Source organism: Pseudonaja textilis, chromosome 6 (assembly GCF_049901715.1).
Source record: "Pseudonaja textilis isolate UNSWEBS1 chromosome 6, rPseTex1.2, whole genome shotgun sequence".
NCBI classification, from domain to species: Eukaryota; Metazoa; Chordata; class Lepidosauria; order Squamata; family Elapidae; genus Pseudonaja; species Pseudonaja textilis.
This window is the reverse complement of record NC_141995.1, coordinates 18,383,034-18,397,750: the sequence shown is the minus strand read 5'-3', so window position 1 is coordinate 18,397,750 and position 14,717 is coordinate 18,383,034. Positions and strand designations below refer to the sequence as shown.

Below are 14,717 nucleotides of genomic sequence, written 5' to 3'. Positions count from 1 at the left end.
GATTCTTATATATGAAAACAATTCATTCTTCAGATTACACAGTACTTTTATATCTCTATTTGTAAATCATTTTTAAATGAGATACTTAAGACATCACAGTATTTAACATTTCATTTTTTAAACAGATGCTTGAGCAGAAATCCGGTAACATTATCAACATGTCTTCTGTGGTATCCAGTATCAAAGGTTAGTAGCTGATAACAACTGGTTCTAGCTAGCATGAAAGGGAGTGCATATATGTGCTTAAAAAGATGGACAATAAAGACTGTAGCTAGCACTTGTTTATGTACTGAATGCTTCCTTTCCCTAAAAAAGGAAAATGAAAAACAAATAGGAATATGTACATACAATTAAAAATTCAGAAATTTGTATAAAGCATAGAATTGGTTCATCTACAACAGGCCTGTCAAACTGGCGGCCTGCAGGCAGGATACAGCCTGTGCAGGCCACGTCCATCCCGTCTCTGCAAAGGCAAAAAATATCGCGATACATCACAAGATGACCCACGATGTGAGCAGGTTTGACACCCCAATCTACAAAATACTTCTTATAAAAAATAATGGAGTAGTTCAAGGCTTTTCAAAAAAGTCATTATAGAGATGGAAGTCAATATGGAATGGAACATAATCTCTCTTCATTATTTAATATGCTTTAGTTAGGTACCTGATTGCTAAACCTTTCTCCCTCAGGGGTTCCCAATAGATGTGTCTATGGTACTTCAAAAGCAGCAGTTGTTGGCCTTACCAAGTCTGTAGCTGCTGACTTCATTGAAAAAGGAATCAGATGCAACTGTGTTTGTCCTGGTATGTAATATTCTACAATCTCTGTTATGGGTTTTTTGTCCTTCAGCATTGGGCAAAAGAATTCAAACTGTAGCTCAAAGTTGAAGAACTTCACTATCTAAGAGATAGTGCTTACAATGTATCAGCTACATTTGATTTATAGTACTAAGTAGGTTTTTTTTACTCAGTCAAGAGTCTAATTAGAAAATGACCCATCTCTGTTCATGAAATGCATGGTGTTATTTTTAATTATGGTTTGCATATGTTTTACAGGCACTGTTGACACTCCTTCTCTGAGAGAAAGAATCCAAGCAAGACCTGATCCAGAACAGGTACATAATGCCTTTTATTATAATGTACAAGTGCACATTGAAGGAATGAAAAAATAGCAGCTAGTTCTATAAGACCTGCTTCCCAAATACTTGCAGAAGTATTGTTTGCTGGGAAGTTCCTATGCAAAGACGCCATGTTACCCCACTACCAGTGGGACATTTGAAAAGGCAACAAAGTGCAATTAGAAAGATAAATAGGTCAATTAAAATGTTTTCCTTAATTATATGCCTGATTATAAGTCACCATGAGCCCACACACATTTGCTAGCATACAAAACATAATAAAGAAATGAAACTTCAGACAGAAATCTAGTTTAGACTTTTCTTGGTATTTTCTTCTAGATTTATCTAATAAGCCAAATATATAGGTGGTTTTTGTTGATGAATTGACAAGCAGCCAGAGTGGCCAAAGAGAAGGAGGTCAGGAAGACTACAGAAAAGGGGAATGTATGTACTGTCTTTCATGGTATTAAAAAAGGTAAAGGGAGTCCTTGTGGATTTTACTCTGCTAATCATTGCCGACTAAAAGAGGTAATGCACATCTCCACTTCAAGGTCATTGAGCCTGTGCTGTCCAAAGACATTTCCACAGTCATGTGGCCAGCATAGCATCACAGAGCACTGTTGGGTGATGTTCGGTGACACAGTGACTCAATGATTAAAATGCTGGGCTTGTTGGCTGGAAAGCCAGTAGCCCAGGCTCAAGATCCAAGTTCCACGCAACAGGGGTGACCTCCAGTCCTTGCCAAGGCTCTTACCAACCTAGGAGCTCAAAAGAATACAAATGCAAGGTAATAGGTACCATTTTGATGGGAACATAACAGTACTTCCTGTTATAAAGGAAAACATGGTTGATTGCTTGAGTTGCCATCCCATATTATTACAGAATTATGTTTCCAATAGTACTGTCCAACCGAGATCAAATTCCTAAAATATGGTGGCAGTAGAGATGTCTTCTTCTGTTGTAGGACTTAATGGAGTCCTACTAGACTAACTGCACCATTAGAATGAAGTGGCTGCTTCAGTAGGCTCACTTTGAGGTATCATGAAAAGTTCAGCAAATCATTACTACAGTTTTCTCAAGGAACTGTGCTAATGGCACATCTTCCCTCAAGTGCCAAAATAAGCTTAGATAAGTTTTTAAAATCTCAAAGGATGTATGATTAGCCCATTTAGTCTTTTTGGATATTCAGAACGGCCACTAGAGACCTGTTCCATTTAAATAAGTTTTTAATTTATGTGGGTTTCATTGGTTATGTTAATTATTTGTTGCTGTGCCTGGTGATAATATTGTATATTCATACTTTTTAGACCTTAGAGTACTTATCTGTGCAGTATTGCTTGAGCAGATGTTTCAGAAAGACAACTGGAAAATGTTTAAAATAAATATATCTTGAATTTTGAAGTATGCAACTGTTGTTTTCTATGCTATTTCAGTTAGCAAATTATTTCAGAGTTGATATTGTTTAATCTTTTAAGCAAAGAACAAACATGTCAAATGTTCCATGCAATATTTTACCATAATTAAACTTCGTTAATTTGCATTCTAGCTTTTATAGGTGTCCTATTCTTTTGGAATAATATCTGGGAAACAACATAAGATTTTGACACATTTTGACAGATTTTGTAGGGAATGTTAGAACGCTGATGATGAAAAAACAGAAACAACCTTATTTTGGGGCTGAATATTTACTGCTAATGCCATTTTGCCCCTTAGGCACTAAAAGATTTTCTCACCAGACAGAAGATGGGCAGAATGGCTACCGCTGAGGAAATTGCCCACCTCTTTGTATATCTGGCTTCTGATGAAGTAAGTTTCTTGGATCAGCCGTATGTTGGTTGAAATAGAACCTTCCTGTTGTTTTAAGAGATTGCTGTAAAGCACTATGAAGAGATATATAAGTCTAAGTACTATTGGTAAATGACAGGTTGCTTAATCACGTTTGGGGGTCTTTCTTTATAACAGACCCCAAAAAGATACCTAAACCCAATTTTGAACTTCTGAGAGCTGCCCCCAGGAGTCATGTGACATTTTGGGTGCTTGGCAACCAGCCCACCTTTATGGCTGTTCACAGAGTCCCATCGGTACCTGACCATGATTTTTTACTTTTTTTTGCTGGTTTCTGGCAAAAAAAAAAAGGTCATTGGATAAAATGTACTTGCTTAACAACCACCATGTTCACTTAAAGACTACCATTAAAAAGGTAATAAAACTGGAAATGGTCACAGGGTGACTTACTTAATGACTCATTGATTTATCACCATAATTCCAGGCTTAATTACACTCATGCGATCTACCTGTATAGATAACTGAAGATACGTGCAATGGAATCCCGAATTATCATTGTACCATTTGTTAAGATCCAATTTATATTAGAGTTTCTTTCTTAAATACTTACTCTTATTGCCCTGATTTTGTAGGTCAAGAATAGGGAATCCGAAGCCATCTATTTCCAGACATTGCTGAGTTATGGCTTCTGGCAGTCTCAGATTATATGGCCAGTTGTGAGGGTATGGGGGAACCGTTATAATGGGAAGCTCCATCTGCTTTTTATGTTGATTTTTTTTTTTACCATAACCTATAGAGGTCTGGGAACTGTACTTTAATTCAGTCATCAAGTATCCCACTCCTAATTTAATGCTAAATTTAAAATTCAGAAGATGGTTTGTGCTATTAGCAGTTTTAATAGCAGTAAAAATTTAATAGTAGCACAAAGTCACCAGTTCAGCCTGAGGCCCCTAATAGCATAATGATTAGCACAGTAATCTTGATCCTCACCAATGTCCTTCTGTATTATTGTATTATGACAGTCCCATTTAAGAAATGCATTAGGCTGTGTGCCTGATAATCACACCCCCAAAAATCTGAAAACAGTTTCATATTTCTTTAGAAGATTAAAGAAGTATGATATGTGCAAGAATTATATTAATAGAAAAATAATGTGCCGTAAGGGATATTCTCAAGCCCCAAATTGACATAAGTGTAGCCATTTTAGTTAGGCTTAGTATATATTCTTTTTCTTACTTTCTCTGTGGCAGTCATGTGGGGAAGGGTTTTGGGCTTGCCACATTCCTAAGGGGGGAGGAGTGGAGACAGTTGTTTTGGCTAGGTGATTCTTCTTCCCGTGGGAAAATGAGCTGTTCTTGCTTGGGCCCCTTGAGGTGGAGATTTATGACATCAAGCAATGTTGAATTATTTCTATTGGAGAATGTGACTTTGGGGGCTTGTTTCTAACTTCTAATATTGCGGGGTAATTCCGGGTTGTGTCAGATCTGGAATTACCACGGAGTTTGCCAATTTGATGCTTTCCTAAATAAAAGAAATTGTCTTGGAAGATGGATTTTGTTCTCTTCTTTTTAAATGGATTTCATCACTTGGAAACCTGACATTATTCCAGATCTCATAAAAACCATAATCCTGGAGAGGAGTTGTTATTCAAGGTCCTGAGCCCTGGCTGTTTACCTGGAGCTTTGGGTAACAGTAAAGACTCAGGGAAGATGGCAGAAGGATGGGATTCAGGGGCACTGGAACGTGAGTGCAGACTCTGCAGGGGGAGGGGGCTTGTGTTAAGTTGCCGGTTGAGCAGCAGGCCTCCCAACTAATTCCCCAGGAGATCATCAGAGTAACAGCAGTCGTGGAGGATATTATGTGCCAGCTAGGGGCCCGCCCGAAATCCCAGAGTGAATGGTGTGGAAGCACAAGTATCCAATGGATGGAAAGAGACCTGCTTGGCCAAGCAACCCTTCCTGACCTGTTCAATTGGCCATTAACTGCAGCCAGGGAGTCTCGAGACATTATCTTAGAGTGGAGAGCAGCAACAAGACCCATAGGACCTATGGGAGACCACAATGAGCCGGCTGAATGGCAGTATCAAACAGCAGTGTGCAGCCAAACCTTTGAGGATCTACCTGACCAGCTCATTATTGGACGTGAAGGCAGAGGCCAGCAAAGGAAGCAACCTGGAGAGATCATGAAACACCAGCTTCCAGCCCATCAACTTTCAGTTTAACCCAGTTGTTGGGAGAATTTTCTACTCCCAGAAGAGGGCGATCTAGGGCTGTGGGAGATTTTCCACCATTATACCGTTCACCCCCCGAGAGTGGAATAGAGAGGAGTAAGTAGAAGGGGGAGTCCACAAAGAATCCATCGAGGAACAAACCCTCCCTCACCCCACATCGTCTACCTCCAATTGACCAAGTCCCTCTGAAATGGGCATTTTATACAGGCAAAGGATAGGTTCGAGAACAAACTCAAATGAGGCCAGCCCAAGCTGCAGCCCCACCTCTTGGAAATCTGACAATTATGGTTATAGTGAACTTCAGACTAAATCAAGCTATGTGTAGTAAATGTGCCACTGGAAAGATGTCATGCTCATATTTATTGTCACAATAAATACCATGCAAAATGGGTTATTAAAGAAAAGGGATGCGTTCTTCAGTCAAATAGTAGTTTTAATTCTGGCACCAACTGCACCGTGTATTTCAATTGGGGAAAAGTATTTTAACAATCTAAATCAGGGGTGTCAAACTCAAGGCCCATGGGTTTTTAGATTTGGCCCATGGGGCGGGCCTGGAAATATCAAAGGACTGACCATGGTGTTTCTGCCAGCCAAAATGGGCCATCGGGGGTGGGGCTCATATGAGCCTCTCAGGGCCTGTTTTCGGCTGACAGAGTTGTACAGGAGGCTGTGGAGGCCAAAAACAGGCCGCTGTGGGAGGCCGTGGGAGCCCTCCCACAGCCTGTTTTCAGCCAGGTGTCCATCCCATCTCACCCCCCCCGCCCCCCAACGGCCCACAGAGAACTACAATTCAGATCTGGCTCTCAAAGAAATCCAGTTTGACACCCCTGATCCAAATCTATCTGAAATGAAAAATAATTCATCTGTAAAATTTTGTATTATATGGCTACATCCCATAATCTACCAAAGTGGCATTACATAAATTTAGGGATTTGTGTGTAGGATCAACATCATTAAAAACAACTTTATAACAAAAATTACGTGGTGTTTAATTATATAAGGGGATAAGTCGGGTTCAACTGGCAAATAGATTTCCTTAAAGATGAAACTATTTTCCCAGTGAAACCAAGTAGTATTTTCCTTCAAATATTTTTAACGCTTTCCTACCCAGTCCATCACAATGAAAGAGAGAAAGTTTTCCTCCTCTGCTCCTAATTCCACCTACTGCCATTGGCTTCTAGACTGAATGAATAAATGACAACTAGCTATGGTCTGTAGGTCTCTGCTTGAAGCTTCCCAATGTTTTTCTGTTTGCTTGAAGTTTCAATGCACATCCACAGCACAGTTTCCTACTTTCCTAAGGCAATGGCTGTGATTTTCCCTGCAGAGGGGTCTTCTCAGATCCTTGTATGCAGTTCTATCCCTGTCTACACCCCAACTCTGCCCTATTTTAATCAGGGCTTGCCCTTTGTGGCCTCTAGCTAGCGGCTTTCTTCAAAATATGGTTAGCATCGCCTTTATCATACGCTACATTCTATGTGGCTGTCAGTGCTTCAAACTAACTTTACCCCCTTGAATTCAAAAATGCTAAACAGCTTTAAATATGAGGCGCTGATCAATTCAACAGTTTTATCTGCTCTAAAACCAGCTTGTTCCTCTGGCAGGAGGCGCTTTGAGCCTCACCCGTGTAACAGCTCCAGGTGCAGATGTTTGCCAGAGATTTTACTGCTCGGGTGGTCTCTGTTAATTTTCTTAAAAATTGCAGTAAATATTGCTGGTCCCAGTCATTTGGAATTCTAGTTGATCTGACAGTAGATATCAGGATTGGACCCCATCAGTCAAGATGTATTCAGCCCACCCAATGGGAAATGGAGAGAGCTCTAGGGGTTTTACCAGTTTTCAACTACCCTGCTACCTTGAAAGTTTAGATATCTTGAAGCCATAACCAATGGCCATAGTGATAATGGCTCAAAGCTGGGGGGGTGCTCTGTTCCCTTTTTAAGTGCACCTTCCATATTGCTGCTGGCATATGACACTCTGCCAGTGATGCTTCATTGTTCAGACAAGCCAAAACCAATCTCGGTAAGAAGGTGGAATCAGCAAATTAATTGCTGCAGTGAATCCTTTGATGCTCTCTTTTGTGTGGCTTTTTATTTTGTCTTTTAAACTGAATGATTCCCCTGATTGGGAGGATGTGTGGAGTCTGCATAAACTCTATTTCTGTACATTTATTTGTGAACATTTGTCCAGTTCGAAAAAAATTGCCAGAAGCAATTTAAGAAGTTGATCATTAAATATGTAAACAAATACAGTTAAAAACCCTCAACAGTCCTCGGGATCATAATGCCTCTGGGGGAGGTTTTCAAACTCTTATTATCCTTAGTGTTCTGCATGAGGATATAGAAAATATGTAACCCAACTGGGCATATTTGTTTTCTATGTTTTATCCTTCTGGCTAGTTTCTGGAATGACTAGCCCAGCAGTTTTTATCACCATCTTGGTAAATTGTGCCAATACCATACTTCTACTGGTCAGCAGTGAGATTCAAAATGTTTTACTACTGGTTCTGTGGGCATGGCTTGGTAGGCATGGCAGGGGAAGGTTACTGCAAAATCCCATTCCCTCCCCACCCCACTAGCCTGCTTTCCTGCTCTGTTCTCCTGTGCAGAGCAACGAAAGAAGACCCAGCCCAACAGCTGGGACTTGGGAGGCCGAGAATAGATGGGGGCGGGGCCAGTCAGAGGTGGTATTTGCCAGTTCTCTGAACTACTCAAAATTTCCGCTACTGGTTCTCCAGAACTGGTCAGAACCTGCTGAATACCACCTCTGCTGCTGGTGTAGAATGTGGCCAGTAGGCCATTGTGGACACCCAAAGAAGGGTGTATGTGACACTTTTTCTCCCCAAACTGCATTGAGTGCCAATTTGCTTTCAGATCCAATTCAAGGTGTTGGTTATGACGCACATGGCATAGCCAAGCTACCTATGGGATCATTTTTGTCCCATTACATCTACCCATCCCACACTGTCAGACAGGAATGTTGCAGACCCTGTTAGTCAAATGGTTCCAATTTGGGGGGTTCAGGAAGACAACCTCCTCTGCCACTGCCACTGCCTTGCCCTGTGGAACATTCTCCCTTCCCCGGACATGAAACAGGCCCCCACCGTGCTGATCTTGTGAAAACATGGCTCTGAGGCCTTGCATGGGGAGCCCAGAGGAGAACATAACCATGGGGCTGGTTGCTACCTTGAAAGGCCTCCCATTGCTTTTCAGTTAATTTTTAATATATGTTTTAAGTATCTTTGCTTCCTTTAAATTTTTATTTTTTTATGTATTGTTTTTATAGTTCACAATTTTATTATACATCAGAGCCCTCTGTGAGGGAGATAGTTTAAAAATTTGATAAATAAATAAAATAAATATAAAGAGACAGTTTGGTTGTGTGGTTAAGGCATTAGGTTAAAAACTAGGAGATCATGAGTTCTAGTCCTGCCTTAAATACAAAGCCAATGGGTTATCATAAACCAGTCGCTCTCTCTCAGCCCAAACATTCAGGCAATGGCAAACCACTTCTAAAAATATTGCCAAGAAAACTGCAGGAAGTGGTCTAGATAGTTTGATGCTGATTTGAAGCTACCCCCCCCACACACACACACACCAACCCCCCCACCCACCCCCACACTTTTGTTAGAGTTTTATCCCATCCTTTTTTTTTTCATATACAACACAAGGCAGTGAACATACCAATACTTCTTTCTCCTTTCATTTGCCCTGTTACAAAAAACCTGTGAGGTGAGTTGGTCCCAAAATCACTCAGCCAGTTTTCATGCCTAAGGCAGAACTAGAACTCCCAATCGCCTGGTTTCGAGGCCAACACCTTAACAACTACACCAAGTTTATGTCAGGCACTGAATCAAACCTCAGTTTATTTTCCAAGCCAGTCTGGTTTTGTAAGAAAAAACTGTATGAGTAGGGAAATAGAGATTAAAAAATCTTATCCACTATCGACATAATTTATTTCACTTCCTTTTATATTTCTAAATGGATCCCTAGGAACTTTTCCCCACAGATGACTTTATGATGAAGAACAGAACACTGAGCCTCAGTTAAAATAAACTTCCTCTTTTATTTAAAATAAGTATTTGCAGAAGCAAGGTGAAAATCATTTCAAAATTACAGTACAAGTTGGTCAAAGCTTATCTTAATTTCTTTCGGAGATTTAAATCACAGTTATAGAGGTGAAACTCAAAAAATTAGAATATTGTGCAAAAGTTCATTTATTTCAGTAATGCAACTTAAAAGGTGAACCTAATATATGAGATAGATTCATTACATGCAAAGCAAGATAGTTCAAGCTGTGATTTGTCATAATTGTGATGATTATGGTTTACAGCTCATGAAAACCACAAATCCGCAATCTCAGAACATTAGAATATGGTGAAAAGGTTCAATATTCTAGGCTCAAAGTGTCCCACTCTAATCAGCTAATTAAGCCATAACACCTGCAAAGGGTTCCTGAGCTTTTAAATGGTCTCTCAGTCAGGTTCAGTAGGAATCACAATCATGGGAAAGACTGCTGACCTGACAGTTGTGCAGAAAGCCATAACTGATACCCCCCATAAGGAGGGAAAGCCTCAAAAGGTAATTGCAAACTAAGTTGGATGTTCCCAAAGTGCTGTATCAAAACACATTAATAGAAAGTTATGTGAAAGGGAAAAGTGTGGAAGAAAAAGGTGCACAAGCAGCAGGGATGACTGTAGCCTGGAGAGGATTGTCAGGAAAAGGCCATTCAAAAGTGTTTGGGACTTTCATAAGGAGTGGACTGAGGCTGGATCAGTGCATCAAGAATCACCACACACACAAAACAGAGGGATTTTATGATAAACAGACTGATTTAGATAAGATTTTGATGGGTACTGATGAAAAGGTGATTAAAAAGCTATATGGTTACTTATTGGAAATTAAGCTAGAGGAAGAACAAGTTAAAGAAACTATGATTGCTTGGGGGAGGAATTTTGGATATGGGATTGACTTAGAGAAATGGCAGAAATTATGGGTGCAAAACTATAAAATGACAATGTCCACAGCCTATAAAGAAAATTTGTATAAGATGTTTTACAGGTGGCATTTTCCCCCGACAAGGATTGCAAGAATGTTCAAGAACAAATCCGAAAAATGTTGGAAATGTCATCAGAAACCTGGTTCATACTACCATATGTGGTGGACTTGTGAGGATGCTAGAAAATATTGGACTAAAATCCGCATGTGGTTGGAAAAAATGACAAAGAAGCATATAGATTTGAAACCGGAGCTTTTTCTACTGGGAATCTTACCAGATGTTTATAGTAAAGATTTGAAATATTTGATTGTAAATGTGTTAACTGCGGCTAGGATTGTATTTGCAAAAAATTGGAAAAATGAGAAAATTCCATTGCAGGAAGAAGTTATAAAGAAAATATTGGAATGTGCTGAGATGAGTAGATTGACTTTTGAAATTAGAGAGCAAGAAGATAAACAATTTTATATGATTTGGGATCTTTTCTATCAATGGTTGAATGATGAAATACAAAAATAGAATATTTAAAATGTTAGACAATAAGGAATAATATTGATTTCGAGTAAATTACTTAAATTATAGTTATCTCATAAGGCATGATTGAATAAAAGTATAGTCAAATCTTTTTTTTCTTTAATAATGATATGAGGATATATAAGTTTGGATTGATAATAAGAACTATTATGTAAGGTAATTGTAATTGTGACTACGAAATGAATGCACAAAACTGATGAACCAACCGACTCACTGTTTGTATATAAATAAGGATGAGAGCTGATGTTTTTATGTTTTGTTTGTTTGTTTGTTTGTTAAAAAAAACAATAAAATTGTTTTAAAAAAAAAAAAGAATCACCACACACAGACGGATCCTGGACATGGCCTTGAAATGTCGTATTCCTCTTGTCAAGCCGCTCCTGAACAACAAACGTCAGAAGCGTCTTACCTGGGCTAAAGAAAAACAGAACTGTTGCTCAGTGGTCCAAAGTCCTCTTTTCTGATGAGAGCAACTTTTGCATCTCATTTGGAAGGACCCAGTCTGGAGGAAGAATGGAGAGGCACACACTGCAAAATTCTTGAAGTTTCCACAGTCTGTGTTGATTTGGGGAGCCATGTCATCTGCTGGTGTTGGTCCACTGTACTTCATTAAGTCCAGGGTCAATGCTGCCGTCTACCAGATTTTGGAGCACTTCATGCTTCCTTCCGCAGACAAGCTTTGTGGGGATGCTGACTTCATTTTCCAGCAGGACTTGGCACCTGCCCACACTGCCAAAAGCACCAAAACTTGGTTCAATGACTGTGGGATTACTGTGCTTGAATGGCAAGCAAACTCGCCTGACCTGAACCCCATAGAGAATCTATGGGGCATTGCCAAGAGAAAGATGAGAGACATGAGACCGAACAATGCAGAAGAGCTGAAGGTCACTATTGAAGCATCCTGGTCTTCCATAACACCTCAGCAGTGCCACAGGCTGATAGCTTCCATGCCACGCTGCATTAAGGCAGTAATTGCTGCAAAAGGGGCCCAAACCAAGTACTGAGTACATATGCATGCTTATACTTTTCAGAGGTCCAATTCTATGTACAATCCTTGTTTTATTGATTGCATGTAATATTCTAATTTTCTGAGATTGTGACTTTGGGGTTTTCATGAGCTGTAAGCCATAATTATCGCAATTATGACAAACCAAGGCTTGAACTTCTTGTTTTGCATGTAATGAGTCTATCTCATATGTTAGTTTCACCTTTTAAGTTGCATTAGTGAAATAAATGAACTTTTGCACAATATTCTAATTTTTTGAGTTTCACCTGTAGATTTCTATTAAATACATAGTTTGATTAAAGATCCAGACAAACATGAAGAAAAATGAGTGCAGGGAAATTTGCAATGTTTGGACTCGAGCCACTGTAGTTCATTACTAGGTTCAAAACCAATTAAGCCACATTATCACTGTGTGGATTAAATCTTATTAGTGTTTCCTTCTATTAGAAATCAAATTCATTTCTGAAGCATTTTAATATTCAACATTTATTTCTATGCTTATTATTCATCATTTGAATGCCAGGTTTGCTTTTATTTTCTAACGTATTTTTTTTGTCCTAAATTTCAGTCAGCCTACATGACTGGCAATGAATGCATCATTGATGGTGGATGGAGCATATGAGCAGCTTCTGCAGACATTCGACCGGAAAATTAGTGTCCTCAGTATCCCAGAAGATAAAAAGTACATGTAACAATTATATCAAATTACCATAATAAAAATTCATACACTTTATTAAGTATTCGATGGAGGATAATCTATCAGTTTCTAAAAGACTGTTCACACAATAGATTTATTGCTCCTTTGTTAACTTCATTTGAGCCAGTTCTTCTATTGTTGGACTGGCAGTTTGGTGTAGAAAGCCAGTCTGATCGAATGCTTAAGGCACCAGGCTAGAAACCAGGAAAACATAAGTTCTCATTACACTTTGGGCGTGAAAGATTGCTGGGTGACTTAGAGCCAGTTATTCTGTCAGCCCAGCTGACCTAACAGGGTTGTTGTTGTGGGGGACAATAGGAGGAGAATTAGGCATATTAGCCACCTTGAATTTTATCAAGGTAATAAAGATAATTATGAATGAAAATAAGGTAGTTTCCCTTGGTACATTTGATTTCTGATGACTTGGTCATTTCTACACTGTTTTTCAGATAAATTGCCATTGTCCTCATCTAGGATCAATTTTTCTTTTTATTTCCAAGTTCCAGACTACAGCCACTGTATTCCTTAGGCGGTATTTTGTTTCTAAGATCAGACAAGATCATTCAGATGCTGCCAGCTGCAAGAGTTCTCTGAAATGTGAAAAATATTTATCAACCTTTTTGCTTTGCTTCTTTCAAGTCCAAGATTCTTTCAGTTGCCAATCGTCAGTGCCAGAATACTCGCCTAGATTTTTACTTTTAATTTTTAAATGGCAAGCAACCGTAATGCCTTTCTCTCTGCTTACAATAGGCACACAGATACACAGCAATGTTTTACAATAAGTGTAGTTCATTTTTTAAAAAAAATCAGTATATGAGATAAACTTTCACTTGGCTTTCCTACAGTATCCGTGTCTTCCGTCTGCTGATTGTGCTCAGTTCTGGGACACCACTATTTCCTTTTAGGAGTGGATAAATTAATTTAAAATAAAGATTTGTTTTATCAGCACATGGTTTTCAAAGGCAAATTATTAGAGACATATTAGCCATGGACTATTTTAACTATAATCATAACACAAAAGGAGCCAAGAGTATACTGAATAAGAGCACTTTGAAGATACCAAGGTGAATTTTAAGAGGCACCCAGGAATTTCAACATCAAATAAAATTAACAAGGAGAACAAAATAATCACATTCTCTAGCAGAATTAGGAGAAAAGATGATGAGTTTATGTTAGGGACATAAAGGTCAGACTTTAGGTAAGACTGACAAAGTGTATAGATCTAAGAGCAGTTTAACAAAGCACAAAACAGTTTGCTCTGGGGATGGATTCCTGATTTGTTTAAGCTAAATGAATAGCCATATAATACAAATTCAGGATTTCAAGAAACAATTAGACCAGAACTCTAGTACACCCATGGCACCTGTAGCAAGGGATGCTTTAATCTGGAGAGGATAATTTGAGATCAGGTGTCCTACCAGGGCTTTGCCTTGGCAGCAGGATCGGGATTATAAGAAGTCAGAAGAATATTTTGATTTATTTACAGTTCTCAAGTTTTGCCCACTGCAGCCAGAAGTGTTTTGTGACTAATAATAAGGTTGTAATGGACCATGCTGGTTGCCTTGGATATTTATGTCCATGGCCTACATGCTCTCTGGAAGCAAGCATACCAACCTGAAGTATGAAAAACTTTTCAGAGTTTATACTTTCTCCCTCTCCATATACCACCCGTTTCACTGGCTTATGCTCCATTTGCATCCAGACCCAATGTGGGAAAAGCCCACGATTTTTGGCAGCGGATCCCCTGCACAGGTGGAAAAACACTTCAGCACCGTTACAAATACATCCGCAGGAGTCCTCTCAATCACAGCTCATATTTGCATTACAGCGGCTTGGTTTTATACAAAACGGCAAAATTGCTTGTTTAATTTTGGCCTGGATCGTGGCTACGGCGGCTTATCAACACCCGTGTACTGTATGCCAACGCAGCGAGGGTGGCTTGGGCCACAAACCACGTTGTGCAAGCCTGGTCGAGAACGCCATGTGGCTATTATCGTTACGTTTTTTCCTCGTCCGTTTTTGATCGTCCCGCGTACAATAATGTCTCTCTTTTTTTCCCTCTCAACCCCCGAAGTGAGGGCAACACGCTGGCTGGCGCCTCCGAAACCACGTGGTCTAAAACGACACGGTCCTCCGAGAGGATCGGCGGGTTTTGGAAAACAGAAGCGGATCTCCTTCAACCCGGGTGAGGGGTGTGTGTGGAAAATCTCCCTCTTGGCGCTGGCTGCCGCGACGGCTCGTACAGCGAATGTTTTCCTCGCCAGCAGAGAGGCTCTTCCCAGCCGCTCCTCCTCCCGTTGCCACACCGAAGGGAGGGGAGCGTTATTAATATCGGCAGCCTGACCGCGGAACC

General features: G+C 39.8%; 1 protein-coding gene across 1 annotated transcript; it reads left to right on the top strand.

Annotated features, from left to right (window-relative positions):
* The first annotated feature begins 45 nt into the window (after positions 1 to 45).
* BDH2 (3-hydroxybutyrate dehydrogenase 2) lies at positions 46 to 12,400 on the top strand. The gene is made up of 5 exons (XM_087935950.1): positions 46 to 186; positions 690 to 803; positions 1,056 to 1,114; positions 2,831 to 2,923; positions 12,236 to 12,400. Exons 1-5 carry the CDS (start codon positions 126 to 128, stop codon positions 12,287 to 12,289), a joined length of 381 nt encoding a protein of 126 aa, XP_087792076.1. The 5' UTR covers positions 46 to 125; the 3' UTR covers positions 12,290 to 12,400.
* The last annotated feature ends 2,317 nt before the right edge of the window (positions 12,401 to 14,717 follow it).